Source organism: Bombus impatiens, unplaced genomic scaffold, assembly GCF_000188095.3.
Source record: "Bombus impatiens unplaced genomic scaffold, BIMP_2.2 scf_0151, whole genome shotgun sequence".
NCBI classification, from domain to species: Eukaryota; Metazoa; Arthropoda; class Insecta; order Hymenoptera; family Apidae; genus Bombus; species Bombus impatiens.
The window spans coordinates 2,072,937-2,099,086 of record NT_176570.1 but is presented as its reverse complement, the minus strand read 5'-3'; the positions used below and the strand labels follow the sequence as shown (position 1 = coordinate 2,099,086).

Genomic DNA, 26,150 nt, shown 5'->3' with positions numbered 1-26,150 from the left:
ATCGTATCTCTCGGCGAAACTTTCCCCAACTTGCATAATATTTTGCATCGCGTTGATCGCGTTAATTTTTAATTAAACGAGCCTGGTACAGTGGCGACAGGGGAAGAACGATTTCTCGTTCGTCCGAAAATGTCCTCGAGATTCCCCGATGGCCATTTATTTTCCCTTCTTTGCTCGCTTTCGCTCGCCAAATCCGCAATTCAGAGCTGATACGAAACGCAATTTGCCCGCGCTGACTGGAACTGGATAGCTCGACGAACGTGGGGTACTCTTTCTAAAAATGGGAAATATACGATGAAATCGGGAAGCTTCGCGAGGAAACTCGTTGACGCTGTCGGTGACCTGGAAACGGAGCGAGTTTCTACGCGAAATTTTCTGAAAAACGATCGCAAGATCCATCAAGGGTGCGCGGGTTCTCGATGGATAGCGGGTTCGTCGTTTCGAGGCAAAATGTGCACCTTAAAGGGCCCCGTGGAAACTGTAGAAATTGCACGATAAATACGTGTTGATAATTTTACAGAATAATTTATGTAGCACAATGCAGTAGAATGCAACTGGAGATTATTCTACGTGCGAGGATAATTCGAATAAATAAATAATATTTGGAATAAAATTTGTTCATTTGGAGCATCGTTTTCATTTGAAGATTCTGAGAGAGTCGAATTTGGAACTTTATCAGATACGCGCGTATCATGCACGATTTTCTAAAAAACGATGCTTTAATTTAAAAAAATCATATTCTTCACATTTTACTTATTTCTACATGTGCTTTTATAATTCTCTATCTCTTTTTTTTCATCCTGTAATTTAATATACTTCAAGTAATTATAATAATTTCAATGTACAATAGAATTATCTTCTATGTCTGGAAAGAACTAACGAAATTTCGCTCATAATGGAGACAAACGCACGTAAAATTACGAATAGATTCATTAAAGGAACGAACACCGCATAAACGTGCCTCAATAGCGTCGATAATGATTTCCATATCATAACGATCGTCGCTTTGCGTCGGGCTATCACCGTTATGGTATCATTATTGACAAAATTTCGTATGTAACGAGATGCGGGTGAATTTCACACGTATCTGCGGCAGGCGTTACATATTCAATTTCGAAGATTTAAAACCGAATAGAATTCCGTGGATATCGATAAATCAAGTCAATAAACTAAACGGGAAAGGAAACAGAAAACTCTCGTTGAATACATTGATTGAAAGATTGCAAAATTCAGCGATGCGTAATTTTTATAGGCTCTAACTAGGACATTATACGAATGTACATTTCAAAAGTATCGAAGCCAGTCGCTTTGATCCACTGTGACATCATACGAAATAATACTTCGTTATTTGTACTCAAATTTATTAAAATAGCCTGTACATCCGGACTGTGGCTACTATACTTCGAAAACGAATATTTCCATGTTTCATTTTTGATGCAACTAAAGTCACGACATTCTAATCCAAAGGCCGACCTAAAAATCTAGATCAACGCTATGACAATCGAGACGTAAAAACGAACTTCGGATTCTCTGGGACTCGTAAAAACTCCCGAATTCAAAACATATCCGGATTATTAGCAAACAAAGCAAGAAAGAGATCACCCCCTAAAATCCTGCTATCGCAACCCCTATTCCACTTTATATTACGATCCCCATATTCCACTAATCTGGACCCCGCTGTGTCCTACCGACCATCCCCTTATCTCGCGAAACCATCCCCGATTTCTCATAAAATTTCCAAAATCGTTCGCCAACCTATCCCTCAACGTTAAAAACTAAAAAAAAAAAAAAAGAAAGAAGAACAAAAAAGAAGACTAAAAAATTTCACGCGTGCAATCGACGCGTAACAATTAAAGCGAACTGCCTAAGGTAAGAATGGGGAAACGCAGGAACCTCTTAACGTCGCTTAATTACTATAGCGGAGGGTGCACGCGTACGCGAGGGTGGCTCTGCAGATGGAAGAAAAGAGGGATAGAAGCGAAAGAACGCGTGGAAAGACAGGCTGAGAAAGGGGGAAGGGCCAGGCGGTGGAATTTGCATACAAACGAGTTTGGGATTTCATTCGGATCGCACGCGTGTGTTTGCACCATTATAAACATTTCATTGCAATCCTCGATAGTCGCGGCGGGAGAAACACCGTTTCCAATGGAAAGAGATTGCATTCGTGAGTCGGAGCCGCCTCGAAAGTCCTGATAGTATCCTCCGCGCGCCGCGAATGACATTAAGTCGCTCGTGCTTTCGTTTGGTCCCTCGTCTTGAATTAATTACTCGATCCTCGTGAAGCATTTCGTCGCTCGTACGTTCCGCTTGTGTATTATTCGGTAAATAAATAAGATTCGACGTAGGTTGCTCGGAGAACTTTGCTGTTCACGTTGTTTGCGTGAGAGAAGAGTACTAGGAGAAATGGTGGATTTTGTTCGGTTGCGAGGTGATTCGATGTGTCTCCGCGGAATTGCGGAATTTGTATTTATTTTGTAGCGTGGTAACGCGCGATGTGATTATCCTATAGGACTACTACGGATCGTTTAGAAAGCTTCGATGCTTGGAGATTCGAGTAAATCGCAATACACTGCTTAGACAGAGTTAAAAGTTCACCTCGTTTGTTACCGTTCTCTGTGATTCGTGATTAGCACTGTTCGTTCTGTTTCCGTAGAATTAACATGAAATTAACTTTTATATTATCGAGTCGTCGAGTTTTCGAATAATTTCATCGCGAATTTTCAGAGTTTCTTGGCAATGCGTTTCCATAGAATTCCAAGAACATTCTATTGAATAAAATATCGTTCATTTCTAGCCACTTTTTCAAAAAAAAAACAATTTGTAAATATAGAGAGAAGAATATAATTAATTTATAACCGAGCGGTGTTTCCACATACCGTATAAAAATATTTGAAAGAATAACTTCATTACTCGAGAGAGAAGATCTGTTCTTCGTAATATCAATTGAAATTCCTGCATTCGTGTTGGCAAAGTTTTCGACTCGTTTGTCTTATCCTAGCTTGAAATTGGAATACATTCGCTTTCGTTTGACGGAGAATACGGTAAAACAGGAAGCGAATAAACTGTGGAAGCGTTAATGAAAATGAGTAAGTTTCGTTTACTATGTTAGGCTGGGATGTGACGTTCATCGCTGGAAACTTTGGAAACTCGGGGATAAATTATAGCGAAGCTTACTCTTGATTTTAATCGTACTTGACGTTCTTGCAAAAGTGGATTGAAATAGAAACGGAAGAAAATGAAATAAGCTATTATAAATCTGGCGAAATAACTGGATTAATCTATATCTTTTTTTTTCATTTTCAATATGACGGTTCACATGATAAGTTCATTAAAAAAATTTTCTTCCGGCGATGGTAAAAAATTTACATAAAAATGGGATTCGAGATAAATTTAAAATTACCATGCGGTTGAAATAGTAACGTTAAATTGTTAATTATTTCGTTACTTTATGATAAGTAACACTAAAGTCTCTTTTTTTTTCTTTTTTTTTTGGTATTTCCATTTCAAATTGAAAATTTGTTAAACGAACGTATTTGAAAAAGAAATGACAAAAGATAAAAAGTAAATGTCGCAAGGGATGGAAAATCAGTATTTTAAAACAGGAATAGGAAAACCGTGGAATACGTTTGATTTTCATCGTATAAAGTATAAAGGAAGCTCATTGTGATGCATAAGTTCGACAGGAAGACCTTTACGATGAAAAAGCAGAATCTGTCTATTGCCTATTATTTTATAGGCCCGTCGTATCATAAATCGTATCGTTGGTATGCATAAGATCCAGTATGGTCTTATTCGGTTCTATCCTGAAAATACACTCTAATTTCTGATCGGTGTCTATGAATTTCGCATAAAGAACACGTGACGTTCATAATAAGCGTGTCTAACAAGAGTCGACTATTTCCTATTTATGCTGGTAGTCATATTTATTATGTCTGTCACAGACGTTCTCAATTTTATTAATTTATCTTCATCATCATAATAATTAATATCAAACTGCTTACAAGTTTTCAATAAAAATGGTTGTAAATAATTTTCACAGTTTTCGTATTTAAATATTTTCCCATATAATGTTTATTTCGCAAACATCTACTCAAGCTTGTCAAATTTTTAGTATAATTCGTCTTTAAAATTTTTAACTAAAATTACTTATAAACATCAAAAGGATTAAAATGAAAGATAAAGGACAGTTTCGTGTAAATTGGATCGCTGTAAGAGAATCTGAATGGATAATCATGATCGTGGTAAGTGACCTTTCGCGAATGGTACATATAAAAGAGAAGACGAAGAAGTATTCAAATGTTTCCCGACGATCAGCTTTATATTTATGGCTGACACTATAAAGAGTGAGAGTTAAATGTGTCATCAAGTTGACTAGAGTCTTCGGCGTCGCCTACGATAGATACTTTTATGGGCAGTAACATCGAGCCATCGCGAAACTTGATCGAACTATCGAAGTATAATTCGCGCTGCGCTCGTCTCACGGCGACTCTTCTCAATTTTCTTCTCCTTTTCGCTAAAAAAAAGTTAAAAGGCTACGAGGTAACTCGATTCGTCTACAACCTATGAATTGTCGTCTTCGAACAATTATTTTTGCCCACCTTGTTTTTACCAACATGGCATTGTTTAAAAATTTCCAAGTAAAAAGATATAAAATAAAAAGCAATCTCGTGTTATACAAAAATCGATAGCTGCGCGTTATAAAATATATCAAAACGGAGGTACGAATTGAAATTCGTGAAATTTAATGATACAACGAAACAAAAATCACTGATGAACTATTTTTACTTCTTTTTGCCGGTATTAAAAAGCGACAAAAAATTAAACAAATATAAAAATTGACGAGAAAAGATAACAGAGAAAATTCATTTACTTATTTCTATGAATACTTCATGGTCAAAAATTTCACAATCTTTTTCATCGGGACAACACGAGTGCAATCTCAAGTATATCACGTTTCTCGAAACTGGTGGAGTCCGATCAAGATACCAATTCAAGAGACTGTCATTCGCCATTCCATGTTATTTACTATCCAACAACGATGAAAAAAGGATCGAGGATCGCTAAAGCTCGGTGAAGCGACCGTCTCGCTCGAGATCGAGAGAATCACCGTGTATTTCGCTGCTCAACAATTAAAGTTGGCGAAACGGCCGATTAATTACGACGAAACGGAGTCGACCCTGGCCACGGATCACGATTAATTTCACTTTAACGACGCCTTTCAATGCCGTACCTCGCGTCTCTCGGTCCTGACGGTTCTGTTAAGTCCATGAAACTTCTATTTTTCTCGTCCTTCGCCATTTCTTTCTGTTTGTTGTCTCGAAAAGAAATCGTCCCCCTTTTTCTCTTTTATCGTTCATTGTTCGCTAAGAAAGAAGGAAAAATTTTGCTGAAACATTTCCTGGGCGTTTCCTTGATATTATTTTCACAATTTTTGCTCCAGGCTTATGTTCTTTCCTCGCTGGTGAATATGTATTTGTTGTAACGTCGGAGATTTTATAGAATTAACGGTTTGAACTGGTCGTAAGTTACTTGGAATTCGCAAATATAGTTTCGTTTTAAACGAGGATGAAGATAAGACAGAATAATTATTCTATCGACATTTTCTATACTGATTAAAACCAGGCCAAATTCAGCTGTTTTAATCCTCATCTGCCTTTCACTCCTCCAATTTTGTTTCCCTCTTGATGCAAAATTGATACAACGCGCGATAAAATACATTCCACGTTTACTTTCCATGAATATCCGATGTCTTGGAAAAGAAATGTATCAAAGTAGAAAATCGACGACTCGTCGCAACAATTGTGCGAAATATTTCTCGCATACCTGCGTAGTTGTACAGAGACGCATTTACAGCTACGAGTGCGGTAAATTAACTGCAATGTCTGCACGTTAGAATAACACAATTTAGATTCCGCGTCGCAACAGCGACTGCAATTTTCTTATTTTCGTGCTGTCGACCCAAAACAAACGGTGTGCACGAAGCTAAAGAACGCTATTCTTATTCAAGAAAAATTATTCGTTGCATCACACGGGTTATGCAACAACGGAGACCGTATAACGAAGAAACTTTCTTCTTTTTTTTCCTCTTCCTCTCTTTCTTTTTTCGTTTCATTTCCATTCGCAACTCCCACGCAACAGTTACTGCAACACGAGTAGAATAGCTCGAAAACTCGTGCTTCTTCTATCATGCAAAATACCGTGGAAAGATGGACCAACTGCAGAGATTTGCAACACATTATCGTGATGTCTATCCTGCACGGGGTACGTTTCGTTCTTTCGTTTGTTCGTTCGTTTGTACGGATGACATTTCTCTCGATACCTTCTGGCGAACCGTGGGGAGAAGGGAGAAATATCCGCGAAATAAATGTCAGATATAAACGTATCCGTATATAACCGTAGCTGGCGATCTCCCAAGCTATAAATTAGTCAAAATGGGAAGAGTTAATACGTGTTTGGACTGCCAGGCTATGTGTGTTATCTCTTCTATAAACCGTGGGAAGTGCTTTTTCCGATCGTTTGCGTTGATTTAAACGCGCCTCGGGGAAAATCAGATACGACGCAGCGTTCTGAACCGAGTCTGAAAAGTTACGCGGGGGCAACCTGGTGTAAAAATTTCCTTGAAATCTATATATCGCGGATTGAGAAATTCCCCGCCATCAACCTCTTTCGTAACTCCTATTACTCATTTTCTGCGTTTTCAATCGCGATCGCTAGCGTTATATGGCGAAATGGTCGAGAGATGTTGGAGGAAAATTTTGACACACGTCGTTTCGATAAATCCTATGAATTATGCTATGGTCAAGAACGATGTTCTGATGGACCGTAGTTCTAGCGAATGAAACGTCTGCAGACCAAAATGCGTACACATACTCGTACAAGATATGTAATTGTTCTCGCGTGTCTGTCGAAACAGTGAAATAGGATAGAAATTAGAGAATAGAAAACTCCGTTATTTCATAACTTCAACGAAAGCACGAATTTTACTAGCGTTCGAAGTTTCGGCTTAGTTGATAAGTCAAAAGGTCTGCACTCTTCTTGCGCTCACGTATGATGTAACAAATAATTGAATAACCAAACCGAATACCGATATTGGGCGTTGAATAATCGATAACCAAAATGGAATAATCAGTGGATGGTAGACTTTTATGCAAATTTCTATATTTGAGGTTAAAAAAGTAGGATCTCGGTAAAGATCGTTTTACCTGACAAATATCATAAAAAAGCACTAATTTGGATATTTTCTATATCTTGTCATATTGTGCGCATTCTGTACAATTTTTTACTGTCAAATTTCCTAGAAATACGTGAAAATCCGCTGACTAATAATCAAATTACACTGAAAACCAGGCTAAGAAAATGTACCACGCACGCAAGTAAGCTATGCAAACGCAAACAGCATTAATATACCGCATGATAGGGCCACGAGCAAGAAGGTCCATGACAGTCATTAAACGAGAATCAATCTTTCACTTGCGTTCCATCCATCAGCGAAAGTGGTGCACGCGGTTTGTCTCGCCGAGGTTGTCCGAAGGTTAAAAGCGCGGTTCGTTTATCACGAGAAAAGAAGAGAACGAACGTTCTCTATCCGCCAAGGCGTATTCCAGCACTAGCTACTACGGTCATTGACGCGCGACCGTAAGAAAAATGTTTCTCATTGCACCGACACCAGCGTTTACATAACGGTGTTTTCCTTTGGAGAACGCGCGCACTGACGTTGCACAGTGCGGCAGTGAACAAAGATCGAAATAATCGTTGCTCGATTTTGATCTTTCGGGAACATTGGCAAAAGTCTTCTGCGCATCAAAATTTAATCACTTGAAAATTAACTCACTCGTTCAGCATAGCGTTGTTACGCTTTAAGTATGGAGAATTTAGGAAAAGATATGTATAATTTTAGTCCCTAATTTGAAAATTCGTAGTAAAAAGGTATTGTATTGCATTGCCACATAATCTTTTGCTGCTGAAAACTGCTACATGTTATTTATTCTTTTAATGAATTCTATTCGTAACCGCGACTCGATCGAGGAGTCTACGTTTATTCCAAAAGAATCTTAAAAGATACACAAAAACTCTGTTCTTTATTCATCGCCAGCGCGATATCTAACGAAACGGAAGAGAGGATAAATGATCTCTGCATGACACTTACGAAGGAATAGAAAGATCGTTCCCGGGATCGGCGTTATTCATTTAAACGTCGCCGTGTGTGGTTAGACAAAGAAATAAACGTTCAAGATGCTTCAACTGAGCCAGGGAGTAGAGAAAATACTAAGAAAGATTCGTTAAGCGGACTTTTACTCCATTCGAATCACTTGACATCGAGTTTCGGGAATTATATGCATTTTTGTTATTTTTGTCCTGAATCCTCGTTCAAATGCCGCACTGTGGAACGTAAGAACGTGGCCTGTGAACGTGCGAGCATGACCAACGAATTTTGATTTTCGTCCCGAATCCTCACTCGAATGCCGTACCGTGCGTCGTGTCGAGTTCACCGCTTGAAAATATTTTTAACGAACCACCGGCAGGGATTATTTTCGGTCGCCGACACACTTTCTTCCCCGGTGAGCGAGGAAGATGACTCGGGAAGAGAGAAGAACACTCTCGCTTTTTTCCCATTATCATCCACGCTCTCCGCGTTGCCAGTTTCCATTTAGTCGCAACTACGACGTGGCCAAACAAACGTTCACCATTGCGTCACACCGTTGAGGAGTGTCTCTGGTTGTTTACAATTATTTTTGTCGTCGCAGCGTCTTTCGCACTGCTACGTTAAAAATACAAAGAATCCGCCATTGATTTGGAACACTGATGACTATTTGGAAAGCCAGAGAATGTTTAACGAATTGTTGTTAGGCAATGGTACACGGAAGATACGTGAGTGTTGAGTATAATGAATAGCATAGGAGTTGTTAGAGTGACGAAATATATGACGATAATTTTTTGCATTCGCAGAAGTTTTCCCTTTTCTCCCTCTAATCGCAAAGATATTCAAGATCTGCTGGATTAAATCAACGATTCAATTAAAATATCCGCCCGATTCATTTTCCAAGAATGTATCAGCGAAAGACATTTATTAATTTGTTCGTGAGACTGGTGTTTCTTACTGTTTTCGAGAACGTATCGTTTAGGTCGTCGCGTCGCGGCGATGACGCAAAAAGGGAGGGAGGTTTCCGCGAACGAAGCGCCTTTTAGCCAAGCTGTGGATTGCAGCGACCGCTGGCAAAAAGCTCAGCGAGGAAAGCCACAGCAGTAATGGCATTATCGCGGTCGTGTAAATCAGCAATTTATAAGTAGAAATGCGGTCGACTCTAAAAACCGGTGTTCCACGTCTCGGTACAGTCGCGTGAAATGGCTCGACTTGTGGCAAATCGCCGGTATCTAGAGAAATTTATTACTTTTTTGTCTAGCCCCGGTACACATTGAGTAAGGTGAATCACAACAACTAGAGCCTTAAGTTCTAATCTCTTCGAGGGATGAATATATTCAAAGTGTAACAATCTTTTTTATTCTTTTTTTATTCTTTCGACATGTACTTTACCGTGTTTGAGATTCGCTCGTAATTATTCGAACGACGTACCTTCTATATCTATTTCGTTTCTACGATAAAATCGTTAATGACTGATTGTACGCGTGTGAAAGGTTAATATTACTGAAGCATGAAACGATCGACCGTACGCGGGATGAACGCTACTGAAGCTTCGAAACTTGGGTGAAAAAAATTTTCGTATGTTGCGTATCTTCCACAACGAAATTCGACTTCCGAAAAATGCACCGTAGTAAATCTATACAATTTTTATGAAAAATAAATTGCTTATTTTAGCGATTCTGGCAGCGTTAATAAGTTGGTGTAACCTTTCATTCCCGCTTCGCGCAGCAATATGTCTGACCAAGTCGTTCGTTGGTCGTGGTCCTTGTACATCCCACAGCAACGACAAATTTTCCCGGTTGCCCTTAGGAAACTGACAAACTACTTCGCGAGTAAGATGATTGGTGGTCGGTGCGAGGATGCCTCTCTCCCGCGGGACCTAACGACCCGGACGAAACCAAGAGAAAGACGACGAGAGAGAGAGAGAGAGAGGGGGAGAACAAGAGTGGAAAGCCACATGTATAAGAACGTGGGGGCACGCCAGCAGCTTGTTTCGTCGACAAAACACTTCTTATTGGTAGCAGCAGGCATTGTGCTCGCGCCTATACGTTACGCTAAGGAGGCGAAGCAGTCAGCGAAAATATACTCTTATTTCGCTCGCAGCACCGACTGGCGTGCCCGTAAAGCCTGCACTGGGTGATAAAATCTTTCTGATAATTTATACGAGCCATGGCCGGGACGATGTGGCCGGATGCGACAATGGATGTATACGTATGTATACGTATACGCGAGGTCGCGCATAGGCGCAGCCACCGTGAACGTTTTTCTGCTCCACTCTCTGTCCATCTCTCTCTCCCTTTCTCTCTCTCTCTCTCTCTTCTTCCTTTTCAGTCCCGTTTCACCCTGTTGTTTCTTCTCCCTTGTATTTTTCCGTCGCTCTTTTCTTTTTGCCAGCCTTTCCCTGTCACGTTCTATCGCGTTCCTCCCTTGTATGCGCGCACAATGCGTTTCTCCCGGTACCCCGGTACCTCGTTCGATACCTCCTCTCTAATTTTTCCGTTCTATCCGGTTCCGATCTACCCGTCTTCCTCTTTTAATTCTTTTCCACCTGCTCCTCTATATTTTTCCTCTGTTTTAATTCCTCTCCTATGTACGTTCGTACCTCTATGCTTTTTTACTCTCACCGTGTAGATTCTAGCTTCTGTCTGTTTCCCGATTGCACATCCCTGTTGGCGACTGTAAGATACTTGTTTCGACTCGTACAGAACGTCGGTACGGGTATATTCTAATAAAATTCCAAACTATTTCATATAGCAGGCGCAACATATCGAAAAAGAAAATCTACGCGTTGAAAAACTCGCGAGTCACGGTATATACACATATGCATCCGTGTTCGCGCTTGCACCGGATCTTTCTCTTCGGTACGCCTGTACTCCGCCATTCTTGCCCCTTTCAATCGCCTTTTATTTTCTCTCCGGCTCGACTCTCTTCCATCTTCCTCCTCCCATTCCCGTACACGCTATACCAGACACTCGTACATACGCGATACGTACAGTGTACATACGTTGTAGACACGGCGACGACGCGTGGGTGTCGGTGGCGGTTATATTTTACGGACGTCGAGAAAGAACGCTCGACGACGCTGAACGGTGACGTATATCGCCTTAAGGGCCGTTTTCATCGTGACACTGATCGCCAAGTTCAATATCGACTATTTTCATGCGAGCGCGCGCTCTCGCAACGAGATCGGGAATCGCCGTGGGCGCAATTACCAAGACCCTCTCGACTTCCATCACGTTCCCCAACTGCGTCTTCGAGCTCGCCGGAGCCTTCGTGACGCGACACACACGGTGTGTGTTTCTATAATATTAATACGTAATTATGCGCGAACTTAATCTTCATATTGTGAAGCTCGCGCGCTGGAGATGCCGTTAATTATGCTGTACAGGTAATTCGCGCGAGAAGAGAGTACACGTCTTATGAAATATCCCGATGTGACGTCGTAAAGAGTACCGGTTTACGCGGCTCGAGCTGTAAAGCGTTCCGCTGCTGCGGAAAATGAGCACTGGTAATTAGGTTGTTGGCTAGGACTGCAAGGGGGTTACGTTTTTCTTCGTGGCAATAGAGTTCACGCCGTTAAGAAGCGTGAATATTTGCTGAAGATGTCGTTTCCTGTGATATTTTAGGAGTGCAGGGCTGCAGACTGATTTTTACTTGACAATATATAATAAAATAATAGAATGACTCTCGATGATCTCCGAACGATTTAAATAGAATTGTTTCGGTTCTTAATTCGATCAAATTCTTATAGATCTCTCATGCACAATCCTCGTGATGCGCAGTCGAAGTTTTACGTAGTATACCGTGCTTCCTAATCTGAATATTCTGTATTTCATCCATCGTCTCTCTTTATTCATGCTTTGATAGAAACGTTCTGTTCACTGATATTCGTCGATTACACGAATTTTGTCTCCTGCAATAAAGAGAAGCATTGGAATAGACCGCACGTAAATTTTTGTGAAAAAATCAACTTTTTTAGGACGGGAATTAAAATCAATTTATTTGGAACGAGGGGTTGGTGCTTGATTAACTGAACTTGTCCCTATTGAATCCACTTATCTGAACGTGAACTTCAATTATTCGAATGAGAAATTGTGGGTACTGTGGAGTGGAGAATCAGTGAACAGTAGACCTTCGCTTATTGGCCGATTAACTGAATTCCAGACTATTGAATCCGCTTAACGTGAACTTTTCTTTAAATAAATTTGCATTAACTATTCTATAAAAACTATTATGTGAACTTATCCGGCTATATAAATGTCTTGCATCTATATATACAATTATGTTTTAAGCTTCTTATCATATGTATTTAGGTTTGCATGACCCAACCAATTTTTTATTTGAAATGAAACTGAAATCAGATTTCTTAGGTGGATTTATTTTTACACGTATCGTAGTGTATTTTAATGAACATTTTTCCAGATCCTTCAGTAAGATACATAATTAACGCAAGGTTTTTATAAACACAATAGAAAGGTTAACAACAACAGGCTAACAAAGGCCTTGCGCTACTTTAATTCACCACACATACGAGTTAGCGTTAAGGAAACACGTTTGAACGAATTAAAAAATCGTTGGAACTAAACAGTTACAGTTAGAACGTATACTATCTTTAGATCGTTTACCATTATTGCTAGAATGAATTAACTAACCGAACTATAAATGCATCCATGTGTTTTCTGTCAATCTGATCTCGAATTTTAACGTACAATGTCTCTTCTACAAAGAATCCCAAAAGAGATATGTTTCTATAATTTATAACGATAAATAGTAAAACGAAAAATAATTTCTACTAACCCAAGAAATTTCAATATTGAAGGAGTTGATCATTTCATATATATATATCGTCCGCAAGAAATCTTTAATTTTATCCTTTTATTATATCCTCTTTACAGAAACACATAGAACATAATTTCTAAAATTAATAACCAATCAGAAGAAAAATGATTTCCCATAATCTAAAAAAATTCAATCCTAAATAAAGATGTTGATCATGTCATATATCGTCCAGGAGGCTGAATTATAATGCGTTATATCCCCTTCACAAAAACATTAGAAAAGTTTTGCATTTCCATCACCGATAATTAATAAAAACGAAAAATTCCTCATCTAAAGAAAAATACGATCTTGAAAGCAGAATCGCGTCGTACATTGTCGAGGAGCACCAACTTCTAATACTCTCGACGGCGATATTTGTGCACGCCGCGCTCGTCCAATCTCACGTACAATATACGAACGATGAACAAGTTTCGCTGACTGCACCCTGGCCGTGGTAGAATTCGGCGAACGGCTTCGATACTCGGCTGGAACCGGCTCGAGAGAAAGGTCGAGGGTCGGTCGATCCGCGTCAAACTAGTTTAACGAGACTTTGATGCGACTCCCACTTGCTGGTCGCGGGTTACGATTCATAAAATCCCATGCACCGAGGTACAACGACCGACGAAAGTTGTTGCTACAGGTCAAGGAGACGCGCAATAAAGGGTGGCCGGATTTTTTCGGCACAAAGGACGCCCTCATACCGGTGGACGCCCGTTATCCGGTAGTCTCTTATTCCCTTCAATAGGGAGAATAAGTTGCGCGCGAGATGCTTTATGGTTATTGCCCAAGGTATTTTCGGATAACGCCACAAGGTGGCCCAGGAATAGATTTATCATCTTTGGCCGGGAAGTTTCGCGAACCGTCGCTCTTAGGAGCTTTTCCGGGCGAGAAAAACGGCGACTATCGAGCTAATTTGTAATCGATGATTTTGTGATGTCAATTTCTGCCTCGTTATAGATATATACCCGTGAACAATTTCTGCAAGCGAAATGATTTATGGTGATTTTTACGACCTTTCTCCGGCCCTCGAGCGATCTTTAGTGTCAATGACGCGATCTCTGAACTTCCAATAATTTGATGTGCCAATGGAGCAATCTTGCAAACTATCCTTAACGTTAGAATGAATTTTGAGTATCATATTTACGAGCTTGGTAATCTTCTTTCATCTTTGAATAAGGTTAAATGTCACTGACACGACCTGGACAATCGCCTTCATCTTAATGTAACTTTGGGTATACTTATAATACAAACTTTGTAATCATCCTTGGCCTTCGAACGAACTTTAGTGTCAAAGATACGACCTCGTTAACATTACGTGATCGTGAAATGGTCTGAGGTGACATTAGAACAAACTCTACGCTTAATCTCTACATTAGATGATCGTATTTCTCTTTCTCGCTTGAAAATAATTTTTTGATCTAGAATACCGAGAAGGTAGACAAAGAGGAATAACAGTTTCTCGTTTTATACCATCTCAAACGATCAATACATTAAAATAGCCAAGGTATCATTTTCAAACAGCAAATTTGGAAGATCTAATCTGAAACTCCGCATGATACAGTCTCGAAACCTTCTTCTTGCATCTCAGACATCTCTTAACATTCTAGAACCTACCCGTGATACCACTTTAATTGAACATGCGCGTGGTTCGACTCGAAGAACATTGTCGAGCAATCCTCGTTATTGTACTTTTGCGCGATTAAATCGACCGGTGTTGTGGCGAACGTGTGCCAAGCGTGAGGGTGTGAGGATTACACAGAATCAACGGAAATTCGCAAGGGTGGCGTGGATTCAGAGAGGGGTGGACGCGCGTGCATATTCGATGAGTGCGCGCTTTCGCGAAATGGTAAAATACGAAAATTGGCTGATATTTCGGGAACGGGATTATTGGACAGCGTACACGTGCAGGAAAAGCCTGTGACGGGCACAGCACGTGTACCGGCAACGTTTTTCGAAAACGGGTTGCCGCGCGTGTACGCCACGCCGCGTTTCTATCGATTGCGACAGAATCCACGCGGACACCCCCGGATCGCCGGGGATTGTTGCCACGCGCTTTATATTTACGAGCCACAGCTGTCCGATCGCGTCTACAATTTACTACGAAGCGTCCTGTGCACCTGCGTTTTTTAAATTATCTAACGAGCTCGACGGTCTGCCTCTGCATCACCGCGTATGACACGACCTGTTCGATCCACGACGCTCTTTCCGTATTCGTTGGTTTACTCCGTTTGTAATCTGAAAATTTGCATCAGCAATTGCTGGTACAATAGGACCTCGTTTATTCCGAATTAGAGATTGATTTTGAGACTTTTAATCAGATTTTATCTGTTAATATTTTATCTATAGTACTTAATAAATCTCTTAGAAAAAGAGATACAGTGGCTAAAAGAAAGATACAGGCACATACTTTTAATCTTCCAATGAAGCATTCTTTTATCAGCTTCTGTATACTTCATCTTCATAGCACTGGATTTTTGTAATGACACGCGAATACTGCTAGATGACACGAAGTTTCATATACTTGAACCTAATTGATTAATATGTATATGTTATTATAAATGCATCTTTCGTGGCCGTTGCATATTCGTAGGAATTCATTGGCTATAAGTATAGAACAGTAAGATAGGAGCATCAGCTATGTTTCAAGAATGATTTCTTGCACGAAAATTTGAAGTTGAAAGTTGGAAGTATAGAATAAATCTTGTACGCTTCAAACTTCGCTTCAAACAACATCCAACTGGAAGATAATCCTACTATTTGGCATTTAAGAAACGAAGAATCTTTCGCGGAATGTTATTTATGTGTTTCCTTCGCTTTATTATTGCAGATGAAGTAGACGTGATCGGCTATACGAGCAATCAATCGGACACCGATGATCACAGCAGTGTGCAGAGCAGCAGCGATAGTGGCGTTGCAATGTCCACCTCCAGGCTGACACTTTCCGAAATGATGGACAATCTTTAGGTAGATATATCTTTTATAAATTCAAAATTATTTAATTAACACCTTAAGCATCGTAGAATACGAAAGTTTTTCAACCAATGATCCTTTACGATTTATATTCTGTCTTCGAATATCTAATTCTAATATCGATCGAAGAAATGAAATAGTTCTTCTATGTAGAAGCACTAATTTTATTTCAACGTGCAATTAATTTTTACTCCCCCTTAGCTTCTTTTACACGCACCAAATTACCTCTTTCTTCGATCAATAATTTGTCTATTTAATTACAAAGATGCAACAACAGTACCGAAAAATGAAAAAAAGCATTCAATAAGAAAATTTTATGCAGAGAAGAACAACATAAGAAAAAAGATACTAAATTACCAAGCACGTTAATCTTTCGCCTGCGCTAAAAAACGATTATAATTTTTAATGTTCGACTCGTTACCGACGTTGCTGACCCAAATCACCGCGAATCAGATTTTCTGAATATCGCATTCGCAGGAAGTGTTCACAAGTATTGGTCCGCATTCAGAACACGCTGTCGAGGGCGTAAATGCCCTTTCAACTCGTGTTTTTTAGCGCCAATTATATTCAGAATGCGGCTGGCAACAACGAACCGGTAGCCAAACCGTTCTTCTTTTTTTCCGTCTCCTCTCTCTCTCTCTCTCTCTCTCTCTCTCTCTCTCTTTCTCGCCTTCTCTTTGTTGCTCTCTTTTCCTCTCGCGGGCCAACGATATCAAAGTCACGTTCTAAATTTAATAGCGTTAAAAGCTCGAGTTGAAAGAGCATCCTTAACAGCACCTTCTGAATAGGAGCCATTTTGCAAACGCGTATACAACGTGGATATCGTAAACGCGAATGGTCGGTGCACAAGAACTCCATTTTTAAGCTTCATTTTTTCTTTCTGTTGCTGCAAACCTTCGGATAATAACCGTGAGCCCGGCATATACTTGAACAATGCGCCTTTCACGACCTCGAAACGCTTCCGTGCGAATTACCCCGCACCAAGTTTTTACGTAAGATTCGATTAATGGAATTGTCGATGAAGATGTTCCGTTTTGTATTTTCCTTCGGGAATTTTTTGATTGAAATTCAATATCTTGATTAATCATTCTACGAAATAATATGCAGCGTGGTCCGTGTAATATTTGAAAGATCAATCGGATATTTTGGACCATTTGACTATAATCTGTAACGAGTATAATTGCTCTTAACAAGTTTCTGATTTAAGAGATGACGAGTACTTTGTCTATCTTTCATAGACATATTCTGTATAGGTACGTAAACGAAAATAACAGACCTAAAGATAAGATAATTTATTCTATAATTTATCCGATTAACACTGTAACAATCAGCTCTGAAACAAAATTTAATCTCAATAAAAGTCTGCGTTAATTTTGCCAAAGCTACTGTGTCCTTTTAGCAGTCGTAGAAGAAAGAAAACAAACTAATATTAAATGGAATGGAACACGCTGTATATTCGTGCTAATAATTATTCATTATTGAATAGCAATCGTGCAACGGTTCAAATAAGAAAAAAAAATAATGTTTCCAACATAAAATACAGGAGAGAAAAAATTGTAGTATACATACGATAAAATGAAAGGGAGATAATCAAACGCAGGCGGAAAATTAACTGCTCGAAAAAGAAAAAAGTACATAGTTTGCATGCTTGCCTAACGCCATTTTCCCATAGCGTATTCGTAATTATCGTGGCCATATCTTACGATAAACTAGCGGGTAAAAAAAGAGTGAAAAAAGGGGAGAAAAAAAATGTGCAATATCCGAGGCAACACGCGTCGTGTCGAGCAGTGTAAAGATAAAATAAAGTAAAGATACATCACGGTGTAATAAAAAATATCATGCTGCTCCTTGAATCATTTCCTTGAATATTTCGTTTTTTTTTTTTGGGAATACAATGCCGCGAAAAGGAAATGTTTAAAAAAGAAATCGAGTTTATTACTGGCGGAAACTCGTGGCTTTAAGCGATGTTGCGAATTTAATTTTCCTGCCGGTGTTGTTCTGAAACACTTTAAGATTCAGGGAAGAGAATAATATTTCCGTTAAATGGGCCTGTACTGAAAACAACGATTAAAAATAACGAAAGAGAAAGGGGTAATACCGACAGCTGTTTTAATCTGCAATTTTCATTCCGTTCTTTGAAGAGTTTTTCATTCCGCGAATTGAAGTTACTTCATACCGTATTCTTTCAAATATAACTTTAACATTTATATTCAGCCCTTTGCATTTAGAAAATTTCTTTGCTAGCTTGCAACACTTTTTCACGAAATTTCTCCACTCTGAATCATACGCTCAGAACAGTTCACAGAAAACTTGATTTAAAAATATAACTTCGTAAGAACATTTTTCCACTTCGTGTTTCCAACGTGCAACAAATTTCAGAATAACAAGTTCTATGAGGAAGCGTTATCGCTACCGTGGCTTTCGAGAATGCAAAGGGTTGAAAATGAAAAGATAAAATCTCTGCCTTCTCTTCTAGAAACACAATCTAACTATGGAAAATATTGTTAGCTGCAAGAAATCTTTGAATATTCGTGAACTGAACTGTATTATTCATTCGTTAATATTTGGTGGTAGAAACGAGAATCGTCTTTAAGCAAAATATCGCGCAGTTTAAAAGACAAGTACGTGAATATAATAAACTGTAAATTGTTCCGCGAACGCTGCCTGTCGCTATAGTTACACAGAATAAATCCCTCTTATGTTACATCGTGATGTATCTTCACCCACGTTATCACGCACCCGTCAAGCGTGAATTGAATTTCACCGCGAACGAAAAAAGAACGGTTGTTCTCGGTTTCTCGCGAAATATTTACCGAAAACCTGTCAGAATGTAAATCTCTCGCTTTTTTTTTTCACAATCGTAACCCGCCACCAGAACTAACATCGCGAGGTTTGAGAGGGAGCGAAACGCGTAGAAAAAGAGGGTGGTGAAAAAGCAGCTCGGAGATCCTCGATAAACAAAATTCTCACGTCCGTACCTCTGGGCTATTTGCAGACAAAGAGGTGGCGCGGTGGCGGCGGAAGAACGTGGAGGGAGAGCATTTGAGGGCGCAAAAGAGCAGAGGAGAGCAGAGGAAGAGGAAGAAGCGATGGAAACGAGGGCGAGGGAGAGAGGAACAGGAGGGAAAGAAGAGAAACGCACGTGAACACGACAGGGGAGGAGAGGGGGAGAGTCGGGGTGGAAGCGGCGGAAAAACTTGAAGAAATGGAAGAAGAGAGAAGAACGAAGGAAGAAGCCATCCAAGCGTGCGAAGATCGACGGCGTGCGAAATATCAACTCGCGTACACGCACTTACGCACCAACCCCTTTGGTGCACTCTCGTAGGGTCGCGAGACGCGCACCGCGACGCCCAAGCAACGGGCGTTCAAGAGGCGACATCAGCGGTGTGTACGCGCGTGTACATACGTACAGACTTCTAGCTGACGCGGGTGGTCTCTGCGAGAGAAGAACGAAGCGTGGAAGAAGAAGGAAGGAGTGAGAAAAACGACTTCGAACAACAAGTTGAAGGATCGCTAGACACGAATGTAGAAGATCGAAGAATAGGGGCAGAAGGAACAGGGACGCGTCGCACTTTGGCGAATTACGATAGAACTTAGGTTCAATTAGAAACTGATTATCGCGAAAGAAGAGATCAATGACGGATGTAACCACGTATGTAAGGAGACGTATGTAATTCGCGTGCCTCGCGATAAATAATGAAACGAGAGAAAGAAACGCGAGAAACGAGCGTAAAGCAATCGAACGTCACGTGTAAATTGTGGATCGAGTATTGTACATATTTTTAAGGGAGACTAAATTTATCGAGCGGAGAGCACGGTGGAGAAAGTAAGAAGCGAATTTCGAGCGTTTCTTTCTCGACACGGAACCATCACGGAGGAAACGGCGTTTTTTAAAGAATCGGGTGATGTCGATCGGAGAACGACGATCGATCAGACGCGAGAGATCGACGAGTGACCGGTCGTTGCCACTGATCGATCGGGGTTAGACGAAACTCGTGGAAATTCTAATAATATGCGCGCGCTGGCGCGAAACAGCGCTTCCACCACCATCTTTTAGAAGCTTCGTCGATCGACCCTCGTCTCGGGTCTCTTTTCGTATAATTCAATGTGTAAAATTGAGCAATACCTTCGTGATGGGTCTCGAGGACGCGTCCAAGTAACTGCAAACACGCACGATGCATTTGAAACTGACCGGGTAGGACAGAGAATATTCGCCGCTCTATCTTTTCCGAGATGTATGATTTTTATCGCCGCCGCTGTCCGCTTCCGATCGCGGAAGGCTCGTCCAGGGTGAGCGATTTGATTTTGCGAGTTTGTTGTTTTCGCTTCCGACGGGAGGAGAGGCGCCACGCTTCTTTGTTCGCGCTTCGACGATGGCGTCGTGGAACACGCGTCGTCGACTCTACTCTTCATAAAAGCAACTCCATTCGAGTGTATGCCTACCCTTTGGAAACAATGGAAAGAAAGGGATGAAAGAAGCGGAGGAAGAAAAGGAACAAGGAACGTTCGCGAGGGAAGCACACGAACGATAGGCAGCGCGAACAGCGAGAAGCAACGTTTTCACGTGTCGGTTCCACGACGATCCTCGATCGTCTGCCTTTTGACGATCGTTATTAAACTAGGAGCGCCTTTGGTGTACTCCTCTGCGGAAGAAGAGCCTTCATTTCCGTCGCGTTGTACAGTCTGCGTGATCGCGCGTACCAAATAAGAAACAAAATACTTGAAAAAAAAAATATAAAAAAATAAAATGGAGAAGATGCAGAAGTGTTTGAAGAGAGGAATGGGTAGGATGTCTACAAACGTGAAAAAGGGCAAAAAAGGGAAGAAAGGTGGAGGTAGCAGCAGCTGCTATGGAAGATTGTACATCGAATTAGTAAAATCAGGGATGAAACGAAGTTAGGAAGCACGGATGGAACTATTATCGTTCCAAAACAGGGGAGACTGAATCACAAGCCTGTCGACAAATTTCTTCGGGAATCCTACGGTTAATTAACGAAACCGAAAGACCTTCCACCTTTCGAAGGATACACGCGAGTGTATGACCTATACGAAATAACGAGTCGGCAGGGATGGATAGATACAGAGAGGGAGGAAAACACGAAGAAAAGAAAGGAAACGAGATCGAAGTAAAAGCGTACACACTTCTAAAGTAAGAACACGCATATGCATACACACACGTACACACATACACGGACACATGTGAGCACTCATTACATACGCGTACACAGAGGATCCTCACGAGAGTTAATTAAAAAAAAAAAAAAGAATTAAAATAACCTGAAAAAAAGAAGAGAAAAAAAGTGAGAAAAATAAAGAAGTACCACGTATACGTGAATCGTAACGTAACGATTCTTGTATAATTAAGGGGAGTGAGTCACCTTTGATGGTGGAGACGGTTCGTGTAATCTTTATTACGTGATAAGTAAACATTTAAACATCGTTTCGTTGTAACACACGCATTCAAAGAGTACAAATTCCTGTTAAGTCCCTCGTTGGTTGTTCGAGGCTTGAACCGGCACACTACCTGTTGTTGTTGAGCGATCACGCGTTGTTGTTTCCATCCAGAGCCACGGAATCGGCGTTTCTTTAGGGTCAGGAGTGGAGAAGAAACGGTAAGGGAAAGAGCAAGACGCGAAAATAGGAGACGAAGAAGGGTCCCGAGTGTCAGGTATAAAACAGGGAACAATGTTTCTGGTGTGCGTGAGAGAACGATGGAAGAGAAAACTAATTAGGATGAACGTCGTAGCGGAGAAGATTTTGGAAGAAAATAAGGTCGTACAAGGGTCCAAAGAGGTCCGGGGAACGGGATCGATCGATGCGTAAGCCTGTTACGCGACAGGGATCGCTTTGATGAAGAAAAATCGATCGTCTAATTATAACTCGAAGTTTTCACTTTGCGGCTCGAGTGAAACTTCGTGGAGAAAGGATAACCGACGACGATCAACGGCTCGTGTTCCACCGTTTCTCGTGTTTCTTAACGAGGGGCACGCTGGATCTCGGCAACGATCGTTTTATGGATATCTTAATTGGCATAGCGGCGAAATTCTAATCCAAAAGATTGTTCATCGATGGTCGTACGAGCTATCGGAACTGGACCGTAGATCGTTCGGTGTCAAAATTGGAAACGAAGGGAATTAGAAGATTATATTAGACTTTTGAATTACTCGCGACAGGTTGATACAAAAAATCGATCCGCGGCCCCTGGATCGAAAACAGCGAGGCAGCAGTTGTTCGAGTCGAGTTTTCTGGCTAGGTTTACGCAGACCAGATAGACTGATTACCAAACGTAAACGAGTGATCTCTGATTTAAAAAGAAACGAAGAAATAAAGAAAAAAAAGAAAAAAACGAAAAAAAGCAAAACACAAAACGGTTTTAAACGGCGGTTAGTTTGTAAGAAAATAGCAGAAAAAAATGAAGAATAAAAAGATTAAAAAAAAAAAGAGAGATTACGCGGTATAACCTTTCGCGAGAATAGGATCTCGGGGTGGGGTAAAACAAACCGAATCTGGAGAACGCGCGTTTTCTCGCGGAGAGTGCCCTCGGATTTTTTACATGCGGAACAAACAATCTGACGATACTTCGATGAGCGTAATCGTACATTTTAAGGTGGAAATGTCGATGTAAAAATTAAACAGAGACGACGAAGACGAAAATTCGTGTCGATCGAATTGGATTGTCAGTGAAGGAAGAGGCGGAAACAGTTTTTAAAACGCGAACGACAGTCAACTGGAAGAAAAGAAAGGTACTTTCGGGGATCGAACTTTGTACAATGCGAAGGAATGGAGAAAAACGAGCAAGATAAGAGCAGAGATCATGGTCGAAGTCTCGAATCCTACCAGGAAAGCGACCAAGCCGAATGAAATATTTTCAGCAAGGCAAGCCGCGACTTTTTAATATTAAACATAAATGATACTCCCGTACAGTCGTTGTTGTATCAACAATCGACCTTATTCTATAGCTGAAACGCAATCATATTGGTTGTTGCAGAAGATTTACCGCGGCCGTGTATACACATCAAATATAAAACGGTAGGACTCGAGATCGACCAGCAAGATGGGAAAAAAGGAAGCGAGGAAGAGAAACGATCAGGTTGGAAAGGTCCTCGGATGTCCTCTTGGAAAGTTTAGGCGATCGACGCATCCAGATCGTTTCTACTTCATTGGGAAATCTCACGAAAATGCCTTCTTCGCGATGCATCTTCCTTTCGAACTTTTATCGAGAAATAGTCAAACTTCCGGCAATACTTGATCTTTTAATATATTAGAATTTACTCTGTTTCTTGAAATTTTAAGAAATATAATTTTTTCTTTTGTAGATGTTGCGAATAAGTTTGCAGCTCAATTTTTATCGTTCCCTTTTCTTTTAAATATCGTATCGTGAGCAGGATTCAAGCTGAAATTTCTATTGTGATCACGTTGCTTTATCGATGATCGTGTTCGCGACGATCGAATCGCGACGCATCGCTCGACCAATAATAGGGAGACATATCCAATTGTTTCTATTACCTCGTTGGTAATTGCTTGCGTTCATTTTCGTTTATATCTGTTTCATTCTCGTTTAATATGTCTTGTTCGTTGGCTGTCGTTCGTGAAGTTGTCAAGAAAGGTACGAACAATAAGAAACAAGACGGAGAAATGAGAGAGAAGAGAACTAAACGCCGTTGATTTTCGACAGAGAGTATGATTAGGGTAACCTTCGATTCACGACCGACGAGTTTAGATGTATCTTTTTCCTTTTTCTTCTTTTTTGTTTTTGGTAAACGATGGGAAAACTAATACAAACGGGGGGAGGGATAGGAAAAAGAAAAGATGAAAGAAAGAAAAAGAGAAAGCATGTCCTTTCAGAAAGATGTGAAACAAAAGGGTAAAACGATAAACACCAAGAAGAAAGATATAAAAAGTGGGAAAAGAGGAAAATACAAAAAAAAGAGGAAAATTAAGAAAGAAGAAGCATAAATTACATAAAAAGACTACAAAAATAACAAAAAAGAAAAACCTATTTGGAGAAAGTTGATGAGTGGGATAAAGAACAAATAAAAAATAAATTAACGATTTCACAAAGTAAGAAGTTTCATTAAGTGATTATTAAACGGTGAATGTCTCTTCAACGTGTAGATCGTTGATGAACGCTCCTTCGTGAAAGTTATAGCCCTTTTTTTCTTTTCTCTTTTTATTTTAGTTCTTTCTTTCTTTTTTTTTTTTTTTGTTTCCTTCTCTAATTATACTCTTTTCCACTTATTTTTTCTCACAGTCTTTCCACGCGTTCGTGAACTTTTATTTTCGTTTCGTCGTTGCCATCCAGTCGTTGTACGTGCCGTAAAATATCTCTTACGAAGAAACACACATACACATGAAATAAATAAGAAAACAAAATAAAAAACACAAAAAAGAAAAAAAAATGAAGAAAAACGATGGATCTTATCGTTTTTTGATCTGGGTTCGTAGTACCTTGTAGCGAGATAAAGATGTATGTATTCTATATATTAAACTGGGACGTACTCGCCCGATGTATTGTGATTTATTTTTACCCGTCAAAATCGATGAAAATCAGAGAAAAACCAAGAAAGACAAGAATCACGAAATGGGCATAACCGACAATGTGTCGACGATGTTTCATCGATGTTGATTTCCTGATAACTGAACGTGACGCTCGCGTGTTTCTAAATCATCCTTGAGCTTCAGCTTTATAATTATTTTCCGAACTATATTCCTCGTTCTTCAATAATTCCACCAAAGTTAGCGTTGAATATTACGTACCATGAATTTGCAAATTAACAAATCTATGAAGCTTGTAGTCAACTGTTCGCCATCTAATTTCGATCGTTACAACGTCGAACGCCTGGCATCAAAAGAAGGAAGATAAGAAAACGAAGAAAAAGCAGAACATTGATTGAAATAGCCAGCGATCACCAGATTCTGTTTCAAAGATATATCGGGCCAGTCTGTTCCCAAGAAAATGTGATATTAAAATTAACACGAGAGAGGGGAAATACGGGAAGCAGAGAAACCGGGGAGGATCAATGCTAGAGGGAGAAAGGGTAAAGAGAGAAAGAACAGAGATGGTGGAGGAAATTTTCGAGTTTTCAAGAGAGGGTTGGCGGTTGGAACGAGGGGGCGGGAGGTCGTAACAAGAAAGATCGATGCACCAACGCATAGGAAGAATTGCCTCAGGCGCGTATGTGAGGAACGTAGATTGCGATGAAAGGGATATAGAGACAAAGTTAGGGCGGTGGAGCGTAGCGTAATTAGCGTGAATGGTTTATCGCGAATGACGGTTTGGGCACAGATCACAACAGCAGCAATATGAATTGATGCAGTATTGAACTGACGAAACGAACGACAAGAAATAATGCAACAAACTTGTTACTCCAGCCGCTAGAAATATATGTAAGATGTATAATTCAAACGACGATATGCAAAAGCTGCGGTTCATTCTGAGCTCAAGGGTGTCGCGAACTTTTATTCGATCTCACCTCGGTGTCGTTTCGAGCGATTCGTTCGAATTCTTGCCGGATTCGTGCGTTATAACTAATTAGCGACACGTGTCATACGATTTAATCGGATCGTACGAAATTTCGTATCGACGAATAAACGTGACACCTGACACGATCGATCGATTAATCCGGGATCGATGAAGATGAGGATCGAACGAAAATCATCGAGGTGACTGGGTGATCTTTTCTCGCATAAACACATACATATACACACACACACACACACACACGCCCCGCCTCCCCTCTCCCCCCCTAAAAAAAGAAGGAAATCAGCGAATTAAATCGCGAAACGCTTGAGCTCACTGTACGTGTTGCGCGGCCCTCAATCTAACGTTTAAGGAATCTTTAAGTAATACTTGATCGATAACTAAGAATAAAAATAAAAAAAGAGATGAGATAAGGAGGAAAAATACAAATATGAAATAATAATGAAAAAAATGGGTGTTATTTTTAGATGTCTATTAGATTATCAGAACCAGAAAAACTAAAGGATAAAAAAATGCTTAAACATAAAAACGAATAAAAAAAAGTGAAGAAAAACCTACTATTAATACTACTACTACTACTACTACTACTACTACTACTACTACTACTACTACTACTACTACTACTACTACTACTACTACTACTACTACTACTACTACTACTACTACTACTACTACTACTACTACTACTACTACTACTACTACTACTACTACTACTACTACTACTACTACTACTACTACTAC

The 26,150-nt window shown here is 40.2% G+C and overlaps 1 protein-coding gene across 10 annotated transcripts in view; it reads left to right on the top strand.

Annotated features, from left to right (window-relative positions):
- LOC100746923 (max dimerization protein 1) overlaps positions 1–25,674 on the top strand; it is a 236,392-nt gene extending 210,718 nt beyond the window's left edge. For 9 of the 10 annotated variants that reach the window (XM_012382275.3, XM_012382281.3, XM_012382279.3 and 6 more), the window contains 2 exons: positions 15,786–15,922; positions 18,924–25,674. In XM_012382275.3, the coding sequence (XP_012237698.1) occupies positions 15,786–15,922 (137 nt within the window). In that variant the 3' untranslated portion in view covers positions 18,924–25,674. Of the gene's footprint in view, positions 1–15,785; positions 15,923–18,923 lie in introns of those variants that run through there. The other variant, XM_012382284.3, reaches the window with a different exon arrangement.
- The last annotated feature ends 476 nt before the right edge of the window (positions 25,675–26,150 follow it).